Here is a 17,957-nt window from a genome sequence, read left to right as displayed (position 1 = left end):
TATGACGGTAACATGTAAGTTAAATCAAATAATAGAACTTGCATATAATATCAAAGGTTACTTTTGCATATAAGATTTATTTTCATTCTGAATTTCATTATAAAATGCAGTAATCACATGACGTATTTACATGTGTTTGTATTTTAGCTTAAATTCAGCGGATGGCAAATTAAGGTTACATTCTTATCTCTCATATGCCCATATTTTTGATTTAATATATAAAATCAAACCTAAAAATTCAGCGTAAAAGAATCAGCTCTCATATGCCCTTTAAACCCTAACAATCAGCTCTTATCTCTCTCCTTGCTGCTCTCATCAACAGCAACCGTCATCACCAACCGAAGCTCTCGTACAACGGCTCTCTCATCTTCTCGCGGATTCCAGATCTAGAACCATCATCGGTGCCCTAAAACAAAGTTGTTTCAGAGTCTGGCGATTGAATCTGTTTGATTGGAGCTAGAAATCGTTGGAATCTGTTTGATTGGAGCTAGAAATCGATTGAATCGGTTTGATTGGAGCCAGAAATCGATTGAATCTGTTTGATTGGAGCTAGTGAATCTGTTCGATTGAATGTGTTTCGATTGAACACCGATGAATCTGATAAGGTACTGAAACGAATTTGATTTTGATCTTATATAGATTTGAACATTTGATCTTATATAGATTTGAACATTCTGACCTAATTAAACCACCGACTTATCAAAATTTTCATTCATATAGGCACTGAAACGAATTTGATTTTGATTTTCAATCGATTGTATCAACAATTACTGAAAATTTGAATGTGTTGAGATGATTGCTCTTTGCGTTTGCTCAGTTGCATGATTTCTTCAGGTTCGTTTCTTCTGTTTGCCTACTTTTTGTTGTTCGAATTGAGTATGTTATTATTATATTTATGATGTGAAGTTTGTGTTGTGTGAATTGTTAGGGTTATGCTCCGATCTGCTTAGGGCTTGAAGATTTTGATATACGTCGTCTCTATCTACGTCTCTATCTACGTATTCAGGTACTGTATATATGCATCTTAACTTGTTTTGTTTTTTTTTTATTTGTATAATAATGCATCTGAAAATGCTGTAATGAAATTTGGTTATTATAAGGACATGATGTAAGATATTTTAGTTTATGTTGATTAGTGCTCATATTTTCCTAATACATGTCATAGTTTTTGTTGATATCTGTTCGTTTGTTATTATGTATTTAATCATCTATAGTTTTTGTTGATATTAATATAATATCCGTTCGTTTGCTATTCTGTATTTATGTTTTGGTTGTTGATATTCATAGGATATTCGTTTTTTTGCTACACATTCCTATTCATAGTTTTTACATAATTGAAGACTTTTAGAAGAAGTTGTATTGAATAAGCTTCAATTGTGTTGTTTAGAGCTTCAATATCCGTTTGTTTGCTATTTTGTATTTGATCATGAATAGTTTAGATTTTGATTGTTAATATTGATATGGTTGTTCTATATCACTCGTATCTCTGAAGACTGTTAGCCCTAATTATGCATTAAGTCATTTGAAGACTTTTAGCCCTAACTATGCATTTAGTCAATCAATCTTCTTCTGAATTTGATCATGGATGTTCTATATCACTCGTATCTCTCATTCTTGAATCTGTTGAGTACTGGTACAATTAGGTTAGTTTATGATGGAATTAGCGAACGAGAGTTGATCTGATGTGTTCTATATCACTCGTATATCTCATTCTTGAATCTTGACAAGAATGGGCCTCCAATTCTAAGTCATACCACATCTTTATCCACCCTTCTATATTTGCATTCCGCTCGGTTCATTTTACCTGTTTCTAACGCAAGTATAATTGAAAATAGATCGACAAAAATGATTCCCGATAGAGACTGGATGTACACGAAGAGAACCATTAGTAATGGTCTTTTTAACCCAACATTTCAACTATATGTCAATGATTTCTTGGATTTTGCATTCACCAACGCACCTAACATCCAAAGAGAACTTGTAGAAGGGGTTGAGGTTTTTAAAATTAGATGCCCATGTGGCAAATGCCAAAATCTCCGTTTCAAGAGCAGAGATGAGGTTGAGGGCCACTTATATGACAAAGGGTTCATGGATGATTATAAAGTATGGTATGCACATGGCGAGTCATTTCGTACACAAGACGTGGGTCGATGTTCAAACCACATACCGTCTCAACATATGGGTCAAGACAATGATGAAGATCTTGGTGAATATGCCGAATACAATGAAATGGTTATGGAAAGCATGCACCAAGATCCAAATCAAACAGCCACGACATATTATACCATGTTAAGTAAAGCCAATGAGCCTTTGTGGCCTGGTTCTGAAAAAGCTAGCACACTCTCTACTGTTACTAGGTTATTGAATTGGAAATCAGACTGTAATGTCTCTGACTCAACATTTGATAAACTACTTATCATTGTTAAAGATATTCTACCCAATGGTGAAAAGCTACCTAGAAACTTTTACGAGACCAAGAAGATGTTGAAGCCACTAGAGTTGCCGTCACAAAGGATTCATGTATGCGAAAACCATTGCATGCTATTTAACGGAGACAATTCGGACTTGGACCGTTGTATAGTATGTAATGAAAATAGATACAAGGAAAAAGGAAACAAGGTGCCTAAGTTGGTGATGACTTACATGCCAGTTGGACCAAGACTTCAAAGACTATTCTATTCAAAGAAAACGGCCCAACATTTGACATGGCACGCAGATCATCACAGAGAACCTGAAAAGATGAGTCATCCTAGTGAAGGTAAGGCGTGGAACCATTTTGACTCGGTATTCCCTAATTTTGCACAAGAGAAACGTAATATTCGTCTTGGGTTGTGTACTGATGGGTTTAGTCCATATAATACAATTGGGAAAGATTATTCTTGTTGGCCGGTGTTTATTACGGTTTACAACCTACCTCCTTGGTTGGCCTTGAAAGAGAGATACATACAACTTCCGGTGCTCATTCCCGGTCCGAAAAATCCCTTACACAATCTAGATGTTTTTCTACAGCCTTTAATAGACGAGTTGAAACTGTTGTTCACAGATGGCATTGAAACTTATGATGCCCATCGAAAGGAAAATTTCCAAATGAGGGCGGTACTGCTGTGGACAATTAGTGACTTCCCTGCCTATGCAATATTGTCAGGCTGGAGCACACATGGTAAGTTAGCTTGCCCATATTGCTCGAATAAATCGGGAGCTTTCCATATGTCGTTTGGTGGGAAAGCATGTTGGTTTGACTGTCATAGACAACATCTCCCCCCCAAACATTGTTTTCGGAAAGATAAAATTAACTTTAGGAAGGACGTAATGGTGTTAAGGGAAAGACAAATTCCAGATCTGAAACTATTGAAATTTACAAAGATTTTTACATCAAAAATCCATAAAAATCTGAACAAAGCGAAGTAGAATTGTGTTGTTGAGTTCTTTCAGATCTGAAAAGAAATTCTATTCTTGCATTTGCGTTGAGTTCATTTAGGAGAAAGAAATTGTGTTCTTTATTTGCGCATAACAGATCTGAAGTGTATTACTTCGTCAGATCTGAATCTTTGAATAAGAGCAGTTTTTGTTGTTTGAATATTGCAGTGAAAACGTATGATTTTCGGTCAAATTTCTGAACTTTTCGATTAATCTTGGACTGATTTGGTTTGTCTCAGGTTGAATTTTGTATATTTCGGACTGTTTCGGTGATATTCAGATTGACATTTGATCATTTTGAACAGTTTATAATCTGTCGCGTGTTGTTAAGAAGAATAGAAAACGAATAATACTCTTAGTGATAGCTGGTAGTGTCGTTTATAAGGGGTAATGGGTTTTTGTGTGCAGCTGAAGTAAAAAATCTTTATAGAATTCAAATAATGTACTGATATGTAGGTTCAAATGGGTTTTTTTGACAAAATTGAATCTGATACAAAATGGGTTTACTCTTTACAGTCTTGGAACACAAAAGAATGGCTTGATAAGTCGAAGACCGGGTCATCAAACCGGAAAAGCGGCGATATCAATTGCAGTCGCGCATCATCTCGACACACAGGTGGATCAATGGGCTTTGATGAGCATCATGACAATTGGGTATGCTAATATATATATCAGCTTCACTAATTATTTGTACTTCAACACTTATAACATTAGTTATTCTCTATGTTTTGTGTAGAAAAGGACATATGATCGGGAACCTAGTTGGAAAGAAATCTTTCTACAAACCCACCTCACCAAAAAGTGCAAAGAAATGTTAAGGAATGGGGATATTAGCATATACGACATGAAGAATTTGGAGTTTTGTACAGACGAATCCAGAGAAGCATATGTAAGTTATCTTATAAACTTAAAACATATATGGCAGGAGTTTGTTTTTGATACCAGGGTTGTAATCTTATTGGATATATGGAATGTATAACAAGTAAAATTGTTAGTTAGGAAAATCGACCGCTGCCTACTTCAGCTTTAATCAGATCTTCCATGCTAATTTATAACAACTCATAATTGCATTATTTTAATATATTTTAGGGTGGCTACTTGGAGGCGATGCATGATCTTCATGGGTCTGACTTCACTGAGGTTCCTGATGACCCCGGGGTGTGGGCTCGTGTGCAGGCAAGAGGTCGTAGGATTCGGGTATATGGGGTAGGATCTTCGGATTTGCATTACATGGTGACCGGGACGTCATCCTCTTCTAGCGGGTGTGCATCATCATCTATTGATTACCAACGGTCCCAAGAAGAGGTAATATACATTTCCTTCTTTGTTTTAATCGTTAACGTGACGTCTGTGTGTGATGATGCTGCAATCGATAACGTGACGTCTTTGTTTTAAATTGGCCAATCCTGACCCAAACGGATCTTGACCAGGCAACCAACCCATTACCCACCCATTTTGCTGCCTCTATGTTAAATACAGTTAAGCTAACACGAAATTGTTATTTTTTTTACTATTCGACAATACACGATCAATACTCATTCTAGTTGTAACATTACCTGTCGCATTTTTTACTATTCGACGATACAAGATCAATACTCAATTCTAGCTGTAACATTACCTAGCCTGTCCCATTTTTTAACTATTTGACGATACAATCGTTCTAGTTGTAACATTACCTGTCGCATTCTTTACACTATTTGACAATGCATGATCAATACTAATTCTAGCTGTAACATTACCTAGCCTGTCCCATTTTTTAACTATTTGACGATACAATCGTTCTAGTTGTAACATTACCTGTCGCATTCTTTTACTATCTGACAATACATGATCAATCCTCATTCTAGTTGTAACATTACATATGCATTTTTTTTTACTATTCAACAATATACGATCAATACTCAATCTAGTTGTAACATTACATGTCCCATTTTTTAACTATTTGATCAATGCTCATTACCTGTCTCATTATTTTTCTGTTTAACACATGACCATTCTAGTCTAGTTATAACATTACCTGTTGCTTTTTTTTTACTACTTGACAATACACAATCAATACTCATTACACTATCTGTCTATTTTTTGTTACTATTAGACAATACAGGATCAATAGTCATTCTACTTGTGAACATGAACAGTTCTCTTTTAGAGTTTCAGTGCTAGTTACAAACTCAGCGTGCACCTCCATGCATCAAACTGTTAACCATTACAAAGTTTAAGCTTACATTCTCCTTTTTTCCTTGAATGACAAAGGTTACTCCGGTACGATTAATCGGCCGCCTAGGCCGATTTCTCCATATTATTTGTTTAAGTTTCTAATCTCTTTGCCCTAACATATTTAGGCTCAAGCTATGCGAACAGAATTGGAAGACATTCAAGCTCGTCTTGAAAATGAGACCAAGGCGAGAGAAGATCTTATGGCTCGTCTTGAAATTGAGAGAAAAGCGAGAGAAGATCTTCAACAACACATTAATGAAGCGGTGAAAAGAGAGCTACAAGACTTCATGAAGAATTGGCGTTCTAGTAATTAGTTATAAGTTGGTATCGTTTTAAACACATATGCTAAGTTGATATCGTTTTAAACACATATGCATGCTAAGAGTTTGTTTTGTGGTTTAGACATACTAGATATTGCGTTATGGATATTACAAGTTGGTTAGCTTTATTGTGGTTTTAAAACAGGTTTTATAATTTTCTAGTGATTTCATTTTGCATTTTTTTAGTAAAATAAGAGCTGAATGCTTTTAGCTTTTTTATTTTTATTTTAAATGTTTCGTTACAAATGTGTTACAATCAAAGATCTGTTTTGTTGCAAATGTGTTGCAAGCATTAAAACATAACAACTATGAAATGCGTGGGAAATGCGTAGCAAAATTTGTGACACAATATTTTCGTAGGAATTATGTTAAAATTTGCGTAGTAAATGCGTAGTAATTAGTTTCCGACGAGGCTTTTTCCAACATCAAGGTTTTGTTGCAAATGTGTAGCAAATCTCAGTTTGCTACGCATTTGTGACGGAAATGCTTGTTAGAAAATGCCAAATTTCTAGTAGTGCTTGTATGATACGGTTGGCGGGAATGGTTGTTGCTTTGGCATGTGAATTACCGAAAAAGCCCTTCAAAATGAAAGTTTCACATATGGTTTGACTCAATGATTTTTTGGTCAAAGAAAAAGTCAAAATTGTGCATGAATTGGAATCCTATGAAATAAACATAAAAATATAAACTGACATAGCAGATAAACAGAACATGGAGTCTCATCCACGATAATGTTTTTATCATCTTATTCGTATGACAAAGATTCTGTCACTCTGGCCCTCCAACTTTTACATTTTTTAAATATTGCCCCTTGTACTTTTTAATAGTAGTATATATTTGGCAGAATTTTACCATATAAAATTCACAAAAAAAAAATTATAAAACAATATTACTCCACATAAGTGGTTAGTCAACATCGACAAGCACACGCCTCTCAAAAAAAAAAATTCATAATATTTCATCTGGTTTCACATTGATGCACTTAAAATATAAGAGCTTCCGTAGTGGGGCGCTTTCCCCTATTATGGCGCCCTCAAAACGCCGGAACACCATAACTTGAGGCGCTATATTTGAAAAATGGGGGTGAGGCGCGAGAAATTTAGCGGCGTGATGTTGTTTGTTTTTGAACTTCTGACCAATCACAATACAGAAATGTTTTTATAATTAATTAATAAAATTGAAATTTATTAAATAGGTAATGATGGGTAGGGGCTTTATGACTACGGGCTCTAGTTATATAACGCCCCATAAAGCCCTCCTGTGACGTGGCAGGACACGTGTCACATAACGCCCCACAAGGGGCTTTATGACTACGGATGGCCTAAGTGTGAAATTTTTGGAGTAGAAGTTGCTTACAGAAAAAATGATATTATTAAATTTGATATTAAGTATTAGTTTGGTTCTCATAATGTTTTTAAATTAATCGAAAATGTAATAAAAAAAGGCTCTTACAATTTTCATATTCATATCTATATTTTTTTTAATAATATTTGACTTTGATTATACTTTCTTTAAAGTTTAATAACCTTTATAAAGCCATTTTTTTCTTTTACAACGAGCATATTGTGTCTAAATCCTATTTGTTTAGTAAACATTTAGTTGTGCTAAAATGCATTAGGTAATTGTAGCGAGTCTTATTAAGGTGAACGTATGCATATGATGTGAATGGGGACGGAGGTAGTAGAGATGAGATGAGGATGTTCAGAGTGGATATGTGGATATATAAAGTTGGACCGGATACAAAATGAGGATTTCAGGGAAAATTAGGATAGCTATACACAACTAAAATAAGAAAGGGAACATTGAGATGGTTTTGACATGTGAATAGAAAACATACAAAGACACTGGTTAGATCATTGGAAATCCTCATTGTCGAGATGAGAAGATGTAAAGGTAGACCCAAATTGACTTGAGATGTGCAGGTTAAAAAAGATTTACCAGACTTGCATCTCACTAAGGTTATGTCCGAAGATAGTATGATTTAATTACCTCTCATCCCTCTCAGACCCTACTAATAATATTTATGATATTGATTGGATTTTATATTTTTACTAGATATGATTATTGTTGTTATATGCATATGACGTGGGCTATTAGATCAATTATCAACAACACTCTATGATCTATTTGAGAAGGCCACATTCAATAGATGCTACATCATGTCTTTTTTGACTCCTTTTTTTTATTATCTAGAAACGATGTAATCAACTCGTAAAAAATAAAAAAGGCAGTGATTTTAATTTATTCGTTTATTGATATTTTTATAAAGCATTTTACACGTTGAATGATAAATTAGGCACATGAACACTAGACTATGCATTGTGTAATACGTTAAAGGGGGTTACACCTTTCACACTTATATCTACATGTGTTAGGAAGAGGTGAAATGTGATGGTTAATTGAGGTGACTCTAAGGGGGTGTTTGTTTTTTTATTTTTATTTATTTTTTTATTTTATGAAAAGCACTTCATGATTTCTTATGTCTGTCTCACGCAGATCACGCGTAGACGTTTGAGTTTGTAGTGTGTTTGTTTTTTGGAAGTGATTTCATTAAAAAAAGGTCTTCTCGACCTCTTCCTCGCGCAGATCTGGACTCACATCTTCAAGGCTCTGCTATTTCAAAACACAATCTCAAAACCTTAGCATCCTTCTCCCAGCTAACACCTCCACCTCCTCTGCCACCACCTCCACCTCCTCTGCCACCACCTCCACCTCCTCCGCTATCACCACATCTCTGTCACCTCCACCTCCTCTGCCACCAGCTACCATCGTCGTCAACCCCTGCTGCCATCGCCGTCGACCCCTGCTTCCATCATTGACCCCTGTTCATCGTCGACCCTTGTTCATCATCGATCGCTGCTGCTTATCGTCAGCCGCGGCTGTAATCTTCGGCCCCTACTTCCTCCAAGTCGCAGGTATGTTCATTCTTCAATTCTGATTTTTGTTGTAAATATGGATTCACATGTCTGCGATTGTGAATAATGAGATTGATTTGAGATTAGATAATGTTGTTCTCTACCCCTAAAACTTCTATATGATGATTGAAATAAGACGAATCTGGAGCATTTGATTTCATTGATCGGTAAAGTAACCGTGTTAGATCGTTTCTAGATGGTGTTTAGGTTATTTATGATTAGGTGAATTATTACTGAAATTACCAAAGTTTATGAGATATTAGGGCTTGTGATAGATTGTGTTTAGGTTATTTATGATGTTTGATTACAATTGTTGTTCATGTTGATAGCAGTTTGCAGAAGTAAAAAAAAAACAGTCTTCTTCAGCGGCGAAGCTTAACCTGAATGACCGGGGGGGGGGGGTCGAAAACGTATATATCCAAAAATTTATATATGAAAACTACATAAATAACACTACTTAGCGAAAAGTTCGGGGGGTCGGGCGCCCCCACCCCCGGCCCCTTCTATACTTCTCCCCTGGTCTTCTTCTTGCAGACTGCAGAGGTTTGGGCTTGCTCTTCTGCTACAAATGTCTGCAGATGTGGTTCGCTGACTGCAGACGTTTTACCTCTGAAAAACAAACAACACCTAAATGATTGTGCTATGTATTATTAAATATTTTTAAAAAGAGACATTGGATTTAAATAACTCCAAGTTTCAGAAATTAGCTAATAGCACTCGTACTTTCGATTTGTACCACACTACTACCAACTTTTAACTTATTGGCTGATAGGACACCCAAAATAACTGAACCCTATCCTGGTTAGTTTTTTGTTGATGTGGCACTTTTGTGTTGACATGGCAGCTGACGTGGATTTTTTTATGATATGACAGCTGACGAGGCACATGTTTGGTGACGTGGCGGCTTATGTCAACAAACTGGGTTAGTGTTGAGTTAGTTTGAAAGTGCTATCAGCCAATAAATTGAAAGTTGAAAGTGATGTGATACAAATCAAAAATTGAAAATATTATTAGATAATTGGTGAAAATTAAGATTATTTAAATCCAATATAGTGTCATCACACCACGACCATTTGTTACGCTGTTTTATATCCCGTTACCACCGTAACATCTTCCACAAGTGAATAAACATTTATATATTTTAAACAAGCAAAGTTTAAAAGCTATTGAAGTGTGATTGGTAAACAAGCTGTTTTTTTGAAACAAAAGTAACTTTTGGGAATTTCCATGCGTATTCAACGGTCGTTTATAGATGTAGACCATGGGGTATGGTGGGGCAGGGGTTTGGGCATGAGTTGACACGTGAAGTTCGAGTCCCCCCGCCCCACGGTGGTGAGTGACGTGTCCGTGTGGTATGGCGGGGCGTGACTAGCCCGGCGTGGCTTGGCATGCGTATTAAAATAAAAAAAATCTAAAATTAAAAAATATGCCCTTGCCCACAAGCCAATAAGAGCCGGCCACATAGGATTGCTAGCATGCCCCACGCCCGGCCTTAAATTCCCGCCCAAGGGGCCACGCCCACACGGGGCGGTGACTGGGGCGTTTCTCTCCAACCCACGCCCCATACCCCGTAGTGTTAGAGCATTTACATCCATTACATCATATTTTCACCCCAAATAAACAAAACATCACTACATTTTCTCTCTCCTTTTGAATTAAATAATATTTTTTATATCTTTATTATTACCTTTTCTATCTTCTTACTCACAACCACTTTCTAAATATATTAAAAAATTATAGGGGGTTAACAATATCCCCCAAATATAGATGAACAATAACGTTTTCTCTCTCCTCTACTCACAACCACTTTTTATACTCTTTATATTATAAAAACCATACACACATAATTTGATGGCATGAATGTGAATGCTATGGTGCTTTAAAAGTGATTTTATTTTTGGCAAATCACAATTTTGTTACCTGAAACGCGTTTGAAAACATTTTATCAGCAAGAAATACTGGCGAGTATCCTAGTTTAATCAAAACAAATTTTTATCATTTTACAACATTATTGAGGGCAATCCAGCAATTACATTTGTTTACGTCTACTTTAATTACCACCCACGGCACTGTCAATCCTGACTTGTGGTCATGCTACTACTCACAGTGTAGTAACAAAATTTAGTATACAAAACCCAACATACTGACGATAATTGTAGAATTACAAATACTCAATCACTGTTATATAATTTAAAACAATTGATGTTTTGTAAAAACAGTTTACAAAAAGAGGAATACTCACAAAAAAAGTTTACAAAAAGAGGATAAACTCACAAAAAGGGTTTACAAACAGAGGACATTGCTAATTTAGGTATTTCCTTGTGATTTCCTGGTTATAATCTATTAAATTAAACAATGTACATGCGTTAGTATAATAACCCAATTTACATTAGCTATATCCCTCTCCCGAGACAGAACTCCAACGACTGAGTCAGGCAGAGGCTCGAGATGCGTTACGAAGCTCTAGATCAATCGGGCAGAGTAACTAATATGAAACCGGGGTTATAATACTTACAACGAGGCAGAGATTCGCTAATTTAGTGGGTATTATGCCCGGAAATTATAAATGCTATTCAGAATTGAGAAAGAAAGTTGTGTGATGAATGATTTGCAACTGAAGCCGTAATCCCCTATTTATAGTGTCTGGTCGACACTTTCTCGCGCCCCGCGAGAACTGAAGGCAAGGCCTTCGCGGCCGCGATCAAGTCTAGGGTAGGCCCTAGCTTGGCTGACTCAAGGGGTAGCCTTGACACGCATATCGACACGTGGCGGCAGGGGGTGCGGGCGGGTGGCCAGCTGTCGCGGCCCGCGACAGACTTCTATGTCTGTGTCGCGCCCTGCGAGGGAGTAGGAAATTTTGTTTTTATTTAATTTTTGTAAAAATTAAGGTATTTTGGGCCTATTTTTCGTATACGGGGTGTATTTTAAGACGTATAGGGATACTTTAAAGGTTTTTAGGAGAGTTGTTATACAAATCCCCATCCAATATGAAGGATGTTCAAAGATTAACTGGAAGTGTAGTAGTATTAAACAGATTCATATCAAGATCCTCGGAAAAGTGTAAGGAATTTGATGATATCCTAAAAAAGAACAAAAAATTCGAATGGTGAGAAAGACATGAAGCTGCTCTCCAAGCATTAAAGCAATATCTCTCAAGTGCACCTCTACTTATGAAGCTAGAAGATGGTGAATCCCTATCCCTATATCATGCAGTATCAGGAAATGCAGTAAGTGAAGTCTTGGTAAAAGACCATGAAGGTCAGCAGTATCATGTCTATTATGTTAGTAAAAGTTTATTAGATGCCGAGACTAGATATTCTCATTTAGAAAAACTAATATTAGCTTTAGTTATGGCATCAACTAAGCTTAGGCATGACTTTGAAACACATAGGATTCATATAAAATCTAATTATCCTATTAAAAATATGCTTAGAAAACCTGAAATGTCTGGTAGGATGGCCAAGTGGTCTGTGAAATTAAGTGCTTATGATTTAGTATACGAACCTAGGAATGCTATAAAGTCTTAGGCCTTAGCAGACTTTGTGGCTGATTTTAGTAGTGATATACAAGAAGAAGTTGATTTAGAAGTGCAACAACTAGATGAAAGCTCAGAATTTTGGATACTACATACTGATGGTGCATCCAACGTAAGAGGTGTAGGATTAGGAATTCTACTAAAACCGCCACAGGGGGACATATTACCCCAGGCTATTAGATGTGAATTTACTACTACGAATAATGAGGCTGAGTATGACGCTCTAATAGCAGGATAGAACTAGCAAAGGATATGAATATTAGATGTTTACAAGTATATGTTGTCCCAAAGTTACGTTAAACTGCGATTGTGTTTATACACATTTCTTTGTTAATGGAAGATTGCAAAGTTTAATCACTAAGCAAAGGATTACTTAAGTAGGATATATGCTGATGAAATGCCTTGTACGAATAAGGGACATCTATGTTGGGGACATAGCAAATGGTCCTAAGGTTAATTATGAAGTGCTACCTAAGTGTTTATGGTATGGATTCCTATTTCTCCTAAGTTCAAAGGCCTTATCTGAATGAATAAACGGGATATTTTTTAAGAAAATTTATATTTTACTAAATTTCAAAAAAGAAAGTTTTGGAACTATAATGATAAAACAATCAAGATTATACTAATATCCTGATCAGGATACTGAGACTAAATTTTTCAAAACAACATGTAACACAGAGATAAGGTCGAAAGGTTAGTTTAATATTAATGATTCAAAATATTACATTCTTGGCTTCATCTCAAACCGAGACCCATCCACCAAGAATGTAAATTGTTCGAAAGCATATTAACATAAACAGTTGAAGGCTTCATCCTGAACATAGCAGGATCCCTCCACCTTCAACTGTTATACTGTTCTAAGTGCAGGAAAATAAAATTGTTCTAAGTGCAGGAAATGTAAATTGTTTAATGATTACAAACCATTCAAATTAAAAAGTGGGCTCCGGCCTAGGCATCATTATCCATCATCGCCACATCACTGCCATCATGGGGGAGCACCATCACCAGCATCCTTAACTCCACCTTCACCAGCATCCGCCCCAGCCTTCGTCTTGTCACCAGCTTCAACCGCTGCCTTTGCCTCCTTCAAAGGCTCACCGGTCCCATATTTGGCAGGATATGGCACATGGCTCCCTCCCAGGTCACTCAACTTAGCCACCCAAGAATCAACCGACCAGGTCGGGCATTTGAAGCCTGCATCTTTAGCCTCATATGCCATTTTTATCCTGGCCTGAAGAAGGAGACAACAGCCGAGTTTTTAAGACCGTCCCTGAAGGAGGACATCGCCTTCTCATGTTCGACCTGGGCAGCAGCTAGTTCGACTTCGGCGTCCAGGGTGACCTTTTTCAGCTTGTCCTCATAATGCTGAGTCTTGGCCTCGGCAATCTTCCCCTGGTCAGCTATAGTGACCTCGACTTTTTTCAGTTTAGCCTCCAGGGTTTTCACTGCCTCGCAAGCCTTGGTGTACAGGGCCAACAGATGTTGCAGACCTTACGAAGCAAAACACATTTATCATTAATACAGACTATCCAGGATACAGACTCAGTATATGTATAGAGGAAACAGGGTCAGGATATTTACCTTGTTGAGGAAGGAAGTCATAGGCTCAAAGGAGTCAACAAAGCTGAGGTTATCGTAGGAGAACCCTTCAGGAGCAGCAGCAGTATCAGAGCCCTTTCTCTTTTTGGACCCGGAATCACGGGCCCTAGTCTGTGTAGGTCTGGGAGGAGGAACAGACGGCTTGGAGCTGGTAGTGGCCGGTGTCTCCTTCTTCACTTGGACAGGCCCCGAGTAGTTGTATAGTTCTTTGAGATCAAAGACGATGGGATCTTTGGCAGAGGCTACACAAAAAATGGAGTAATTTCAAACATAATCATAAAATATCTTGACTAACAAAACTTATACAGGAATGTTGAGATCAGAAACCCTTACTAGACATATTGGAGCTGGAATGTTTGCTTGAACTTTCTTGGTTTGGGAAAAAGCTTCTTTCGATCTCAGGCTGTCACACCCCCAAAATACCACCTAGGGAGTGTCCCTGTCAGGCGTGTGACAAATCAATAACGAGCCACTAATCATATTGAACCAATCATAATGTTGAATAAAATCATCAATTATTCTGAAAAGTACTGTCAATAAGTTTAAAAGAAAACCAACATGTTCAGCGGAAGCAAATAAAAGAAAACATAATTAACTGTTTCAGTTTAAATGTGTGAAATCAATAAACCCATCGTTCGTATCCAATCAGCACGGCCCATGACCACTCCAGCTACTTCAGACAGCAAGTTCCAAATCCGTATAACCTAACAACCTGCGAGCATGCAACAAGTGTATCAGACAACGCTGGTGAGTTCATAGTTTTACAAAAACGTTGGTTACCAAGTGTTTAGTTAATCCATTGAATTTAATTCCGAAAGTAATGTTGAAAACAATGTTGATAATACCCCAATACAAGACGGCTTCTGATTATTTTGCCCTTTCTCCAATGCTCCTGTCAAAGCATTGGGCATGACTAGGTCATTAGTTCAACACCCGTCCTCCCAGGAACAGGGTGAGGTTGCCAAACCTAAGTAGCGCTACTAACTAATACCATGTTACCTTCCCGGTAACCAAACAATACGGAGGGACTTTAAAGGTGATAGGAAGAGTATATTATCCAACATTCCCGTTTTTACCCAAAAGACTTATCCCTTCCCAGGATACCCACTGACTGTCCCAACCACCGGGACGCATGCTCAAGAGAGATGAACTCACCTGTGGTTTGCTCGGTAAGACTAGATATTCGTTTACGCTTACAGTTGGTCAACCAAGTCCTAATATGGTTACCAATAAGAATCAGTTTTACAGGTAATTAACCACATATTCTACACATGCAATAAACACGAATCGTACACGCATTTACACCCATCGTTTCACGTGTCATAACAGTAATTCACGTATTCATAGCTTTCATCATGTATATGTAGTGACATACAAGAATCACACATGTTCTATGAATCATAACAGTTTATCATGCAACATGTCCGTCAGTTATCATCATGAAATCTCATAATAGTTAGTATTTCATCTCGTTATTCACACCGTGTGCAATTTAAACCAGTTAGCGGCCCACCCGAGAGTGCTCGACCCAAGAATCTAGCTTATAATTCAAATCAGTTTGCGAAATAAATTGTTATTTCTCGGCTCATGTTCAGTACATGACCCAATGCCATATATGCCTAAGTGTTCACTATGCAGCCCAATACACATGAGTGATCCAAGCTCACACAACCCAACCCAATCTATTAAGTGACTACCTCTAAACCATGCGGCCCAACTAGATATGTTGTTAAACATCGTGACCCAACATGCCAATCAGGTATTTCTGCTTTGTTTGTGCAGCCCAATCGGTTACAAAAGCCCAACCGAAATATGTTTCTAATATTTCTCAAAACCTTAGTTCGCTGCCTAATACACATTACACATAATATGGGTTTTTCATACTTTTAATTCATTAACAACTTACGATGAAGTATGTTACATATGATCCATTATTCAGCTTTATCATTTATATTACCTAACCCGTTGTTACATCCCACCCTTATCATCATCGGATTACCATCACACCCACTAACTGAAACCCTAAAGTTCATGCACAAGACTAGAACTCCATTAGTCTGTAACTCACACATACATATTTATATATCATCAACAGGGCCCACAACTAGTCACATAACCTTAATACATATAATTCATGCAAGAGACCATACCCATCCATAATTTATTCATCGACTAACTCAATTCACAACATCACTAGCTATTATGGCAAGTTAATTAACGATCTACGGAATGTTCATCAGAGTTCATATATATGCGGCCCCTATCCTAAACATAATCTATCATATCAACAAAATCAGGATCACTGAGGTTTAATAAATAAATTATAAACGTACATACTATTCACCCACATCGATCACACATACATATCCAACCGTATAAAACATATTTGTACACAACAAGATCAAGCAGTTGAGATCTAAACTGGTATGAATTCAGTAACCAGAATAGGAAGATGATTCAAAGAGGGGAGGGGGAATGGGTTTCTCCTGTTGTCGCACTTCCAAGGGGTAGGGTTTGTTGTTGTAGTTTTGGTTTAATCATAGTTCTTGTTACGTAACATAATATTAACATTAATAGTCTTTGGGGTCGGTTAATCACATTAGGCCGAAGTGGGCTTCAAGCCAACAAAGTTTTGGGCTTTGGACTTGCATGATTGGTCTAGTATCACCTATGTGGGCCAACGGGTTTAGAAACAAGAGAAGGTGGGTAGCTAGTCCATCACATGTCACGGCCCAGATACACCCCGTGTGTGCGGCCTAAATACATGAGGCCCAGACCCGTAACTAGTCCTCCTTGTTCACGTTTGAAGTTTTAACAAGTTTCTAGCACAATAGTTTAACGACTAACGTGACAAAAAGGAATAAAGAAGAAACCAGGATAACAAAACGGAAAGGCACAATCCTTGAGAGTTCGAGTTGTCACATCATCCCCAACTTGAAAGAAATTTCGTCCCGAAATTTGACAAGTAAGCACAAAGGATTGAAGTGAGAAATCAAGATTGCTGCGGATTTTCCCCCAGGTGCCACATCATCCCCAACTTGAAAGGAATTTCGTCCCGAAATTCACCGGTTGCCTCAGATTTAGATTAATCGACAGGAAAAAGTTGAGAATACTTGAGCTTCATCTGATCCTCACACTCCCGCGTGAATTCTGGTCCACGACTTGAGTTCCAACGAACTCTCACGATTGAAATTCGACTGTGATAACAATGGGTTTCTCAACAAGGGTATCACAAGTGTTGCGTCGAACAGACGCTTCTTTATCTAATTCGTCAGGTAACTCGAGTTTGTGGGTTGCGCTAACGATTCTTCCAGACTGTTGAATGGTCCATCGTGACGTCAGTTAAGCTCGCCATGCTTTCCAAGCATTCCACACCCTCCCAGGGTGAGCCAAGGGTGTTGTGTATTGCCTGACATATTTCATGCATTGATCAAATTAAGAGGTAATAGGAGTTGGCACCTCGTACCTAAAAGCTGCCACTCTCCAAGGAGTATTCATGGCTGTGAAGACTCGTCAGTTTTCTTGATTGCATGAAAGTGTGATGGTAACTTGAGTCCATCAATGATCATCCAGGGGATAATGTTTCCGTTTCCGAGTTGTAAGTATATCAGTGATAAAATTCATGGCAGAAAATATCGTCCGGTATGCCAAAGGTTGCTTCCCCATGCCCCGCATGGGTTGATCTTGTGAACTCCCTTCCTTCAGTTCTTCAGTTTGAACAAGACGAGTCTGATCAGGTATGTTAGTGTGGATAACAAGCTGCAAAGCTCGTGGACATCCAGGTTTCACAGTTGTATTCATTCAAAGGTCCCATCCAGCGATGCCACCACATGTTTAGCTTTCTTGAAACAAGGGTACACAGGAGGCCCTTGTGATCGGTCTAAGTGGTGCACTCGGTACCGTCCAAGTAATGCCTCCAATTTAATTCCAAAGACCATGGCTTCCACCGTAGAT

At 37.7% G+C, this 17,957-nt stretch overlaps 1 protein-coding gene across 5 annotated transcripts; it reads left to right on the top strand.

The window, feature by feature from the left end:
* Positions 1-225: 225 nt before the first annotated feature.
* Positions 226-6,119, top strand: LOC110927211. Of its 5 annotated transcripts, XM_035985787.1 has the most exons (8): positions 226-605; positions 721-834; positions 929-1,006; positions 1,836-1,878; positions 3,983-4,071; positions 4,154-4,306; positions 4,507-4,722; positions 5,760-6,119. In XM_035985787.1, the coding sequence occupies exons 5-8, from the start codon at positions 4,042-4,044 to the stop codon at positions 5,946-5,948; spliced, it is 588 nt and encodes a 195-aa protein (XP_035841680.1). In that variant the 5' UTR covers positions 226-605; positions 721-834; positions 929-1,006; positions 1,836-1,878; positions 3,983-4,041; the 3' UTR covers positions 5,949-6,119. The 5 variants fall into 5 exon arrangements, with proteins under 5 accessions (XP_035841680.1, XP_035841688.1, XP_022026540.1 ...); XM_035985795.1 differs by lacking the exon at positions 721-834; XM_022170848.2 differs by lacking the exon at positions 1,836-1,878 and having other exon boundaries at positions 227-605; positions 3,934-4,071.
* Positions 6,120-17,957: the final 11,838 nt, after the last annotated feature.

The sequence above is a fragment of the Helianthus annuus genome, chromosome 2 (genome assembly GCF_002127325.2).
Source record: "Helianthus annuus cultivar XRQ/B chromosome 2, HanXRQr2.0-SUNRISE, whole genome shotgun sequence".
NCBI classification, from domain to species: domain Eukaryota; kingdom Viridiplantae; phylum Streptophyta; class Magnoliopsida; order Asterales; family Asteraceae; genus Helianthus; species Helianthus annuus.
This window is presented reverse-complemented; position numbering and strand designations above follow the sequence as displayed.